At 37.2% G+C, this 14,047-nt stretch overlaps 1 protein-coding gene across 6 annotated transcripts in view; it reads left to right on the forward strand.

Annotated features, from left to right (window-relative positions):
• The window catches only part of phf2 (PHD finger protein 2), a 275,649-nt gene that overhangs the window by 165,284 nt on the left and 96,318 nt on the right, over positions 1–14,047 (forward strand). For 4 of the 6 annotated variants that reach the window (XM_088423749.1, XM_088423750.1, XM_088423748.1 and 1 more), the window contains 3 exons: positions 4,878–5,194; positions 5,480–5,575; positions 5,674–5,783. In XM_088423749.1, the coding sequence (XP_088279875.1) occupies positions 4,878–5,194; positions 5,480–5,575; positions 5,674–5,783 (523 nt within the window). Of the gene's footprint in view, positions 1–4,877; positions 5,195–5,479; positions 5,576–5,673; positions 5,784–9,834; positions 9,988–10,018; positions 10,157–11,284; positions 11,462–11,712; positions 12,772–14,047 lie in introns of those variants that run through there. The other 2 variants (XR_015866616.1, XM_088423751.1) reach the window with 2 other exon arrangements.

Raw genomic sequence — 14,047 nt, forward strand, 5'->3', positions numbered from 1 at the left:
CCTGGGGTTCAGCGGACCTTGGGGGTCCTCAGTCAATGCTTTTGGTGGCCCACAATGGATCATGATGTATGTGAATTCATCAAGGCCTGTCACGTCTGCAAGTCCAGTCACAAGCCTCTGGTCGGCCTACTCCATCCTCTACCTATCCCACACCGGCCCTGGTGCCACGTCTCACTGGATTTCATCACTGGCCTGCCCCCTTCTGACGGCAACACAGTTATCGTGTCAGTAGTGGACTGATTCAGCAAAATGCCGCACCGTACCCCAGCCCAAGCTCCCGTCAGCAAAAGAAATGGCCCGACTTCTCCATCATGTTTTCCATCTGCTTGGCATTCCTCTTGACGTGATTTCCCACAGAGGCCCTCACTTCACCTCATCCTTCTGGAAAGAGTTTTGCCGGCTCATTAGGGCCACCGTCAGTCTATCCTCCGGTTTCCACACACAGACCAACGGGCAGATCGGATAAACCAGGAGGTCAAGACCGCCCTACGTTGCCTGGCGGCCCAGGATCCATCCAGCTGGTCCACCCACCTTTTGTGGGCTGAGTATGCTCACAACTCCCTGACAAGCTCCGCGACAGGCATGTCGCCGTTCGAGTAAGTGCATGGTTACCAGCTCCCGCTGTTCCCAGCTTTGGACAGTGACAACTCCTGTCCGTCTGCGCTCGTGTTGGCCCGGCAGTGTCAACAGGCATGGGCTCGGTTGACCCTGCTACATGCTAGGGGATGCTATCCCTGGTCAGCCAGCAGGTGGCGCACACCAGCTCTGATCTACAGAGGTGGGCCTAAAGGTGTGGCTCTCGACCAGGGACCTGCCCCTTCGTGTAGAGTCCGTGTAGAGTTTGTGTCGGCCCCTTTCCCATTGAGAAGGTGTTGAGTCCAGCAGCAGTGCGTCTCACTCTGCCTCGCTCCATGATGGTGCGTCCTACCTTTCATGTCTCCAGGGTCAAACCAGCCTTTGAGAGCCCTCTGGTTCCTGCGGCAACGCCTCCCCCCACCTCCCCGGCTCATTTATGGTGGACCTGTGTACACAGTAGTGGCAGAGGTCTCCAATACCTGGTTGACTGGGAGGTCTTGGATCCCAGCTCGCCATGTCATGGATCCTGCTTTGATTGTGCACTTTCACCGCCTTCATTTGGATCAGCCTTCCAGCCTGTCGGGGCGCCGTGGAGCTCCCCAGCGTGTTGCTCGCCTTCCTGCCCCTGGGTTTTCCCCGGCCGTTGGCCTTTCCATCCCGTCCGGTGGTGGTCTTGGGACGTCAGGAGCCATCCCTTCGAACGATCCGTCTCTTCAATTTGTCGATTTCTGTATTTGTCAATGACCGTTCTGCAGCTGTCAACAGGTATTTTGGCCCACTCCTCATGAGCAAACTGCTCCAGTTGTCTCAGGTTTGATGGGTGTCTTCTTCAAATGGCATGTTTCAGCTCCTTCCACAGATGTTCAATGGGATTCAGATCTGGGCTCATGGAAGGCCATTTTAGAATATTCCAACGCTTTTCTCTCAGCCATTCTTGGTGTTTTTGGCTGTGTGTTTTGGATCGTTGTCCTGTTGGAAGACCCATGACCTGCGACTGAGACCAAGCTTTCTGACACTAGGCACATTTCTCTCCAGAATGCCTTGATAGTCTACAGATTTAATTTTACCTTGCACACATTCAAGACACCCTGTGCCAGATGCAGCAAAGCAGCCCCAAAACATTACTGAGCCTCCTCCATGTTTCACCGTACGGACGGTGTTCTTTTCTTCGTATAATTGGTTTTTGAGTCTATGAACATAGAGTTGATGTGCCTTGCCAAAAAGCTCCAGTTTGGTCTTATCTGTCCAAAGGACATTCTCCCAGAAGCTTTGTGGCTTGTCAACATGCATTTTTGCAAATTCCAGTCTCGCTTTTTTATGATTTTTTTTTCAGCGGTGGTCGTCTCCCATGAAATCCACTTTGGCTCAAACAACGACGAATGGTGCGATCTGACACTGATGTACCTTGGCCTTGGAGTTCACCTTTAATTTCTTTGGAGGTTGTTCTGGGCTCTTTGGATACAATTCGAACGATCCGTCTCTTCAATTTGTCATCAATTTTCCTCTTGCCGCCACGTCCAGAGAGGTTGGCTACTGTCCCGTGGGTCTTGAACTTCTGAATAATATGAGCCACTGTTGTCACAGGAACTTCAAGCTGTTTAGAGATGGTCTCATAGCCTTTACCTATAAGATGTTTGTCTATAATTTTTTTTTCGGGTGTCCTGGGACAATCCTCTCCTTCGCTTTCTGTTGTCCATGTTCAGTGTGGTACACACCTTTTCACCAAACAGCAGAGTGACTACTTGTCTCCCTTTAAATAGGCTGACTGACTGATTATGAGTTTGGAAACACCTGTGAGGTCAATTAAAGGACACACCTGAGTTAATCATGTCAGTCTGGTCAAATAGTTTTCAATCTTTTATAGAGGTACCATCATTTTTGTCCAGGCCTGTTTCAATAGTTTGTTTTTTTAAATAATTATGTTAATCAGCAATTCAAAAGTGATGGCTTGATTTTTTTGATTATTTAATTTTCAATAAATTATTAAATAAAATTATAAATTATAAATAAAATTATTTATTGTTACTTTTGTAAGTTTCAAGTGATTTCAGTGAGAATTGTGGGTTTTTCCTTCTTTGACTGAGGGGTACCAACAATTTTGTCCACGTGTATATATATATATATATATATATATATATATATATATATATATCTGTATATGTACACACACACACACACACGTATATATATATATATATATATATATATATGAATATGTATGTATATATATATATATATATATACAGTCGGCCCCCGGCTTACGAGCACCCTGATTTACGAACAATTCGCCTTACGAGCGTGGATCAGGGAGATTTTTGTCCTCCGCTTACGAACAAACCTCTCGCCTTACGAGCATTCCGACATTCTTGCCATTGAGTGTGTAGAAAGTTCTCGCTTAACTGCGTCAACAAATTCAGCAGTTGCGTCATTTTAAATCATTAGTACATACTTGTGGCGGTAACGTAAACGCTATTGCTCTTACAATGTCACACTGACTGTCTCACTCACGGTGTCTAAATATATTACCATTTAAGTGTAGTGTTTGTACAGCTAAAGGGAAAAACAGCTGACATGAAATTAAATGTGCCGATTGCAGGACAAAGAATTGTCATTGGTTTAAATGTGTGTTTTTTTTTAAATTAATTGTCAATACATTCCAACCGTTTAAAAAAAAAAGTGCGAATAATTATCAGTCAGTCAAGGAGACGCCAATATGCTATTGGTCGATTAAGGTCACCCGGTCTCACTCACGGAGATGCTATTGGCCGGCGTTACACGTCAATCACAGAAATGCCGATATGCTATTGGCCGAACGCCTTTATCTAGCTTGATGGGACAGGTTGGAAGGAAGGAGACAAAATGAGTGAAAAACGGAATGTTTTGAAGACTTTGCAAACTTTATCTGTTAGACATAGCTTCTAAAATTACTAGCAGCGGTAAAGGAAGAAATAAGAGGATGATGTTTTAGTATCTCCGTGATTTGCACCCTGACTGAAAGAGTTACTGTAACACTGTAAGACCAATAGCATATGTGCGTCGCGCGCTGTGTCCGAGCGTAGGTCTGCTCTCTGATACGGGTGGTATTATAGTACCATCTAGTAGATGTTTGACATAATTGCAAGTCATGTCAATCGAGCAACCTCCCAACATTCTTTGGGGCAGCGCCATTGTTGCAATACTGTGAGCTGAACCGAACAGTAAACTGATGCTCGAACAATCTATAAGTGTGGTGCCTTGTTAATATAACACATGCAAACCCTCCCCTCCGCCACCACCCAGCTCAATTCACGTCGGGAAAAACAGCTGACTTGAAATTAAGTGTGCCGATTGCAGGACAAAGAATCGTCACAAGTTTAAATGTGTTTTAATCAATAAGATGTCAATACATTCCAACCGTTTAAAAAAAACGTGCCAATAAGTATCAGTCAGTCAAGGAGACGCCAATATGCAATTGGTCGATTAAGGTCACCCGGTCTCACTCACGGAGATGCTATTGGCCGACGTCACACGTCAATCACAGAAGTGCCGATATGCTATTGGCCGAACGCCTTTATCTAGCTTGATGGCACAGCTGGTTGGGATGGAAGGAAGAAGAGAAAACCCTGACTGAAAAAGTTACTGTGACACTGTAAGACCAATAGCATATCTACTTTACCGTGTTGACTTTAAGCTTTCGCCTCTGCTCCCCTCTGCTTGTCTCAGCTCAAATCACGTCTTTCCAAAGGTAAAAATCATTTTTCCTTTGTATTTGTTATTTAATGCAACTGTACAGTAGATTATGTCACTCAATATTAATATATTGTTTTAACCTAAGGCTTCTGCGCGCGTTGCACGCATTCACGAATTAACATGGGTTTGGATTGCCCGCTATACGAGCATTTCGAGATACGAGCGTAGCCGCTGAACGGATTAAGTTCGTAACCCGGGGGCCCACTGTATATATATATATATATGAATATGTATATATATATATATATATATATATATATATATATATATATATATATATATATATATATATATATATATATATATATATGAATATGTATGTGTATATATATATATATATATATATATATATATATATATATATATATATATAAGGTTTTTGTCGTAATATGAGGACTGGTATATGAGGTAAAATTATAGAAGTGATCAATGACAGCAGTTGTGATGTTTTACATTAAAAAAAAAAAAATCATTCATGAATTCATGAACATTTTTCAGTTTCTCATCCCTAACTATTATGTGACTGTTCTGTAATGGCTGTTTTATTTTTTTGTTTTTATTGACAAACTTAGTCAGCCACCTGCATCTCCTAGCACACAAGAGGCCATTCAGGGCATGCTGTCTATGGCCAACCTGTCATCATCAGACCACTTGCACTACCAGTGGAGCTGCAATCAGTCAAGAAGCAGTAGTCAGTCAAAGAATATTTGGGAAGTGCACAGCTCTCTGACTAGTAAGGTCAACAACGAAGTTGATATTGGTCGCATCAGCAAAAGAAAACGTTCCACTAAACACCTTTTGAAGAAACCTGGGAAAAGCAGCAGTATTGACAGCTTTGATTATGATGACCAGGACCATATGGATGCGTGCTTTAAAGACTCTGATTATGGTAAAGACCAAAATAAACCCATGCCTTTCTTTTGTTTTAATTTTATCTGAAGCCAGAGCAGCTGTTTCGACTCAAAAGTATTCATATATCGTAGAAAATTAAACAGGCATTGCTGCATATTGCATTTCATACACAACGTAAAAAAAAGACAGCAAACACAGTTAAAAAACAAAATTTAATATCATTCAAATCAAATATTGATGCACCACAAAGCACATGTAAACATATTTAAATTGATATAATGTTGTATCTGATGACTCTAATACAAAATGCATCTTTCATCAGTTTATCCACCATTAGAGTCTGAGGAGGATAATCCCATTTTCAAGTCAAGATCGAAAAAACGGAAAAACAGAGAAGACATTCCATACAGCCCAACAGGTCTTTAATACTCTTGGACCAACCAGTCCATTTTATTTTATTTTTTTAAAGTTGAAAGATGTTTAATTTTTTTTTTTATATTTTAAATCTTCTCGTAGCTCGTGTAGGACCCTCAGTTCCTCGACAGGAAAGGCCTGCAAGAGAAGCAGCACGTGTAGCTTCCATAGAAACTGGCTTGGCTACAGCTGCAGCAAAGCTTTCCCATCAGGTATGTAAGTTCAGGGATAAATGAAATTACAGTGGTAACTCAAGTTCCGAAGCTAATCTATTCTGTGACCCTGTTTCATAAAACAAGGTATCTTTTCTGTACCAGCCCCCAAATTACATCCGCTGCAACACTGAGGAAGACAAAAGACAGCAGTTTGTCTTCATGAATGGTGCATCTGCTTCCTTCAGAGAGTAAAACTATGACTCTAAAAGAAAACAATCTGTTCCAAACCAAACAAAATTTTCATTGATTTATTAAAAAAAAACATGTATACAATATATAGAGTCAATAAAAAAAAAAAAAAAATCTTTATGCCTACTGGAACTCCCCAAGAACAACAATTCAAAGATAGGGAAACAATCCCACCCACTGGCCAGGAAACGGCAGTGCACTAAATAAAAAAGGACCAAAGGAAAAGAAACTGCAGAATGTGGGCAATAAACATAAAGCATACCTGAAGAAGACAATAGATGACAGTTTGTCGTCATGAATGGTGCGTATATATATATATATATATATATATATATATATATATATATATATAGATATATGTATATATATATAGATATATGTATATATATATATATGTATATATATGTATGTATAGATATATATATATATATATATATATATATAGATATATATATAGATATATATATAGATATGTGTGTGTGTGTATATATATATATATATATATATATATATATATATATATATATATATATATATATATATATATATATATACACATATATACATATATATGTACATAAATACATATATATGTACATGATCCCCCCTACTTCGCCGTTAATGGGGGCTGTCATCCCCCCACGAAGTCTGAAACCCGCGAAGTAGGGTATCAGTTCCTAGATTTCAATGTACACCCCAATATAGCCGCAGTAACCATAATCAATCCTTTTTTTTGTATTTTTGCCTTTTTTATTTCCTTTCTCCTATTTTTTAACATTACATTATCCTTATTAACATTACTAACATTATTGTATATTCATTAAATAACTAATATTACTTAGTTTGTTGAGAATTTGTTCTCAGGACTGGTTATCTGCACCAAGACTCCGGTGAAAGAGTACGCAAGTCATCACGTTAAACTTCACATTTATTTTGGCTCATGTATGGTGTATCATGTAGTATCTGTTGAATAATAAATCAACAACAATCTTAAAGTCAGTCAACTAACATATAAACACTTAATCTATGATATTACTGTGTTTTTAGCTGACATTAGCGGGTTAGCAACAACTAACAACTACTAACTATAAAGTGCAACCTCTACACAAACGAACACATAAACAGAATAAACACTCATCGCTTACTAAACATAGGCAGTAGCGTGCGTTATCAACATAAATGATAATAAACTATAAATATGAGCTTACATTGACATTCACTACGTCACCGTAACAAGCCGAATCACGCACAGAGAACGTAAAACAGGAAACGGAAATGTAACACGACCTGACAAATTAAAAGCATGCATTTCAAAATAAGATAAAAAAAAACGTCATGAACTCTAATGCTTGAAGAATTCTAAACATAGTTATTAACTAATATTACTTTGTTATTTGATTAATACAGTACTGTATAATGTACTTGTTTGCTTTTTTCAATTTTTGTAAATTTTTGCACATTTTTTAAATGATTTTTTATTTTGAAATATTTTTTATTTTTCCTGGAAAAAAACGCGAAGTACTGAGACCGCGATATCTGAGACCGTGAAGTAGGAGGGATCACTGTATATGTACATATATATATATATATATATATATATATATATATATATATATATATATATATATATATATATATATATATATATATATATATATATACAGTCGGCCCCCGCCTTACGAGCACCCTGATTTACGAACAATTCGCCTTACGAGCGTGGATCAGGGGGATTTTAGTCCTCCGCTTACGAACAAACCTCTCGCCTTACGAGCATTCCGACAATCCAGCCATTGAGTTTGTAGAAATGTTCTCGCTAAACTGCGTCATCAATTTCAGCAGGTGCGTCATCTAAAATTATCAGTAGATACTTGAGGCGGTTACGTGAACGCTATTGGTCTTACAACGTCACACTGACTGTCTCACTCACGGTGTCTAAATATAATTACCATTTAAGTGTAGTGTTTGTACAGCTAAAGGGAAAAACAGCTGACATGAAATTAAATGTGCCGATTGCAGGACAAAGAATTGTCATTGGTTTAAATGTGTGTTTTTTTTTTAATTAATTGTCAATACATTCCAACCGTTTAAAAAAAAAGTGCGAATAATTATCAGTCAGTCAAGGAGACGCCAATATGCTATTGGTCGATTAAGGTCACCTGGTCTCACTCACGAGATGCTATTGGCCGGCGTCACACGTCAATCACAGAAATGCCGATATGCTATTGGCCGAACGCCTTTATCTAGCTTGATGGGACAGGATGGAAGGAACGAGAGAAAATGAGTGAAAAACGGAATGTTTTGAAGACTTTGCAAACTTTATCTGTTAGACATAGCTTCTAAAATTACTAGCAGCGGTAAAGGAAGAAATAAGAGGATGATGTTTTAGTATCTCCGTGATTTGCACCCTGACTGAAAGAGTTACTGTAACACTGTAAGAGCAATAGCATATTTGCGTCGCCGCGTTGAGTCCGAGCGATGGTCCGCTCTCTTTTACGGGTGGTATTACGGTACCATATAGTAGATGACTGACAAAACTGCAAGTCATGTTAGTCGAGGAACCTCCCAACATGCTTTAAGGCAGCGACACTGTTGCAATACTGTAAGCTGAACCGACCAGTAAATTGATGCTCGAACAAGCTGTAAGCGTGGTGCCTTGTTAAAACAACACACAGAAACCCTCCCCTCCGCCACCACCCAGCTCATTTGACATCGGGAGTGTTTGTACAGCTAAAGGGAAAAACAGCTGACATGAAATTAAGTGTGCCGATTGCAGGACAAAGAATTGTCATTGGTTTAAATGTGTTTTTTTTTTTTAAATTAATTGTCAATACATTCCAACCGTTTAAAAAAAACGTGCCAATAAGTATCAGTCAGTCAAGGAGACACCAATATGCTATTGGTCGATTAAGGTCACCCGGTCTCACTCACGGAGATGCTATTGGCCGGCGTCACACGTCAATCACAGAAGTGCCGATATGCTATTGGCCGAACGCCTTTATCTAGCTTGATGGCACAGCTGGTTGGGATGGAAGGAAGTAGAGAAAACCCTGACTGAAAAAGTTACTGTGACACTGTAAGACCAATAGCATATCTGCTTTACAGTGTTGACTTGATCTCAGCTTAAGTCATGTCTTTCCAAAGGTAAAAGTCATTTTTCCTTTGCTGTTGTTATATATTGCAATTGTACAGTAGATAATGTCACTCAATATCATTATATGTATACAGCGTGATGTGTTACCCAAGGCTTCTGCGCGCGTTGCACGCATTCACGAATTAACATGGGTTTGGATTGCCCGCTATACGAGCAATTCGAGATACGAGCGTAGCCGCTGAACTGATTAAGTTCGTAACCCGGGGGCCCACTGTATATATATATATATATATATATATATATATATATATATATATATATATATATATATATATATATATATATATAAATGGCATGCCGTTCAGGAAATTAATGTTTGAATATATTGGATGAAACTCTGAATATATTGATTGAATATATTGATTGATGCTTGAATATATTGAATGAAACTCCGAATATATTGATTGAAGCTTGAATATATTGTATGAAACCCCGAATATATTGATTGAAGCTTGAATATATTGATTGATGCTTGAATATATTGAATGAAACCCCGAATATATTGATTGAAGCTTGAATATATTGATTGATGCTTGTATATATTGAATGAAACCCCGAATATATTGATTGATGCTTGAATATATTGAATGAAGCCCGAATATATTGATTGAAGCTTGAATATATTCATTGATGCTTGAATATATTGAATGAAACCCCGAATATATTGACTCAAGTTTGACTGACGTAATCATTGCTGCCATCTTGTAGCCTACCTGTAGCGCGGATGCTGCCAAATGAGCCAGTCAGCACGCAATTTAGTTGCAGCTATTTTAAGCAACAAGGATATCGTCAATGTACTGGCGAATGCATGCACAAGCAAAAATCCCCCAGAGACCCGGACCCAATACCTTACTTCAGATGAAGAGGTCCAGTCTCTTTTTAATTGCGGCAGATCTGGGCCTACAACAGCAGGCCAGGCTGCGGTTTCTCATGCCAACGTCAACATGCCATCAACGTCACAGCAATGCCCAACTACAGCTCCTCTCTACAATCTGCGCCCGTTCACAAGAAAGGGCCCAAGACAGAAGAGGTAAGCATTTAGAACTAAACGAGGGCTCTCAGTAGAGCCCATAAAGATATAGACATGCTACAATTTAGTTCTGATCTCCACCAGGTATGTAAAGAAAGTGCGCAGTCGATAAATGCGTCTAGCTTGGCGACGCTTTGCAGGCTAGTGTTTTTGGCGACCTGAAGTGTATGCAATTTTAGACTTTTCCCCATAATATTCGTGTAAAATTGAGGGTGATGCACAATAAAAGGGCATGTTAAACACATTTATTACACATAACATTTAGGTGAGGCTGAGCAGTGTGTTGGTCTTTGTGCACGTAGAGGTGAGAAAAAAAAAACCTTCAAATTAGACCTATTCACGGAATACGCCTATATGGTTAGCTTGGTATCGCGTTCAGGTGATTTAATGAAGGTAAAAACAACGTGCGTTATGGCACTGCGCTCTGACGCGCTGTTCCAGGACCTATTCATGGACAAATTAAGCACTTGCCCACAACCATTGATCAATGCGTGGTCAATATTTAGTTTAGTATTGAATGTAGATGATCGGTGACACATTGTGACGTTACTCACACAGCGGACATATACATGCACAGTGAGATTATGCCTGGTGGAGATTATTACTATGGGATTAAAATTTTGTTTTGCTGTATCAGTCATCATATTGCCTAAGACATAAATGTTGTCTATCAACCACAATATATATATATATATATATATATATATATATATATATATATATATATATATATATATATATATATATATATATATATATATACTGTATATATATATATATATATATATATATATATACTGTATGTATATATGTATATATATATATATATATATATATATATATATATATATATATATATATATATATATATATATATATATATACTGTATATATATATATATATATATATATATATATATATATATACTGTATATATATATATATATATATATATATATATATATATATATATATATATATATATATATATATATATATACTGTATATGAACACACTGTAAAAAAGTTAACTCTCAACATTGCTTGAGTCTACACATAATTATATAATTTGTTTAATGTTTTAAGGTTTCTGGCACAAGTTAGTTAACGTTCTGTGTCCTTTTTCAAGGGTAATTCTCCTGCCAGACGACAAAGCTACACATGTACCAAGGCGTACCAAAAAATAAGCTTGGCTTTTTGAAAACTGCCATATCAAGTCTGCCTTGGAATTTGGCTGTGACTGGGATTCTGAGAAAGTAATGCAGGCAATAACGGCAGCCTTCCAGCCAGCTGTGGAGGGATGCAGGTAACTTTTGGAATTCATTTGTCATGTTTGTTCCTCTTTCATTAGATATTTGCAAGATTACCACAGCACACTATATAATGACATCTTAATTTTAAGTGCTTGTATGTATTGACACTACATTGTTTCTTTTTACTGTAGTGTGCTCTTTTAGCTTCAACAGTTGTGTGAAAAAGTGGGGGAGAATTCACCTTTTGTCCCCAGTTTCATAAGACCATATTACTGTTTCACATACTGTGTTTTATCTTCCTTAGGTTACAAATCCTGCTGCCATGCTACAACAAACTTGTTAAGCCATCTTTTACCCCCACACAGACTTTGAATGGATTTTATGCACACTACGTCCAACCATGAAACTTCCTCTGTTTGTTCCTCGATATGCAATCATGAATCGTGCAACATCAGTGTTCTCTCTACCAGCATCACCCCTGACACAGTGTGGGAGTCCAAATACATCTACAGCACCCTAGAAAAGATGCAAGGCAGTTGATGCTCAGTTGTCTGTGCAACATCTTAGAAGGGTAATGCAGCGACTGTAGCCATCAACTGCTCCATGATAGACAAATCCCCATGGATTTAATTTGTGGTTTGTGTCAATATGCCTGAAATGAGAAGAAATGTACTATTATTATTATTATTAGGCTATTATAATTATCTATAAGAAAACAATCTTTACAAAATTAAAACGTGAAAGGGAAAAAACCTGTTGGTTGTTGAAAGATTTCATTTTTTTTAATTATCTCAATATTGCATTACCTCACACTTTTGTATATTTTTTACAAACATTATGCGGCTTTGCGTCTTATCAGTCTTTATGAATTCCATTACTGACCAGGGAAAAATAACTAATATTAATTAAATTTATAAAACACATACCACACTTCATTTGGGGGAGAGACATTGTAGACCCTCCGTTGAATTGCCCTTCATCCTCTCAAGGCTCGCCCCACTGGATCTACTGTCCTTAAACGCTCTCGTACCTGCCAACGCTGAACTCTTGACTCCTCTACCTCTCAAACTACCAGTGACATAGGTCTCTCCAGAACAGGGGGTTTGTCTGATAATATCAGCAATAAGGCGATCCAGATCATCTTTTGTAATGTCAGTGAAACTCCCATAATCCACCACACCCAGTGGTGTCCTGTAGTTATACAGTGTTTTAATGTTTTCAGACAGCATCTGAGATGTGGTGATCCAGCTAAATCCTAAATCTCGCATGTGAATCAGTTGAGCAGCGGGTATGTTGTACCTTCAAAGAGGAAAAACAAATTGCTGATATGTTTATAAACATGAGAATAAATTGTTTTAATAATGATAAAAAAGTTTGTAGAGATTATTCTTGGCCTGCATTAGCCTCCATCCCCATACACTTGTTTAAATATTAGTACTCACGTTGGACTGGTCTGCCTACATCTCTTAGAAACTCGTAGAGTCTTTCTCGAAGGATGGATAATGTTCTCTCAGCAATGTTTTGTTGAGTTTTATTACTCATAAGCACTGAGTGATGCAATAACAGAAATATAGTGGTCAATGTGACGTGATGTATAGTTAGTGTCATTTGGAGTAGAACCTGTAGCAAAGAAGTGTTCCAGTACAGTAAAGTACTGGAATGTTTCAGCTGATGCCATTTTGTTTCAGCTAGCAAATTCAGAAGACTATGGCCTGAGGTGACTTGGGTTCAGTAAAGCTTCATTCCATATATTCAAAGTTTCATTATATATTCGGTGTTTCATTCAATATATTCATGCTTCAATCAATATATTCAGGGTTTCATTAAATATATTCGAGCTTCGATCAATATATTCGGGGTTTCATTCAATATATTCAAGCATCAATCAATATATTCGGGTTTTATTCAATATATTCAAGCATCAATCAATATATTTGGGGTTTCATTCAATATATTCAAGCATCAATCAATATATTCGGGGTTTCATTCAATATATTCAAGCTTCAATCAACATAGTTGGAGTTTCATTCAATATATTCAAGCATCAATCAATATATTCGGTGTTTCAATCAATATATTCAAATATTAATTTCCTGAACGGCATGCCATATATATATATATATATATATATATATATATATATATATATATATATATATATATATATATATATATATATATATATATATATATAGATATGTGTGTGTGTGTATATATATATATATATATATATATGTGTGTATATATATATATATATATATATATATGTGTGTATATATATATATATATATATATGTGTGTGTGTATATATATATATATATATATATATATATATATATATATATATATATATATATATGTGTATATATATATGTGTATATATATATATGTATATACATACATATATATATATATATATATATATATATATATATATATATATATATATATATATATCGCACAATTATTCTAATGACAAGCCAATGATTTTGAAAGAGTATGAGGAGCATAACATAGATAATTTGTTCATTGATGCTGAGATGGTTTGCTTTACAAACCTTGTACACAACTAGAGGCAGATATTCTTCAGAAAAAAAAAGTTACATATATAAGGGTCATTCGTGCAGAAAAAAATTGTA

This window comes from Hippichthys cyanospilos, chromosome 9 (assembly GCF_059441005.1).
Source record: "Hippichthys cyanospilos isolate Australia breed blue-spotted pipefish chromosome 9, RoL_Hcya_1.0, whole genome shotgun sequence".
Taxonomy (NCBI): Eukaryota; Metazoa; Chordata; class Actinopteri; order Syngnathiformes; family Syngnathidae; genus Hippichthys; species Hippichthys cyanospilos.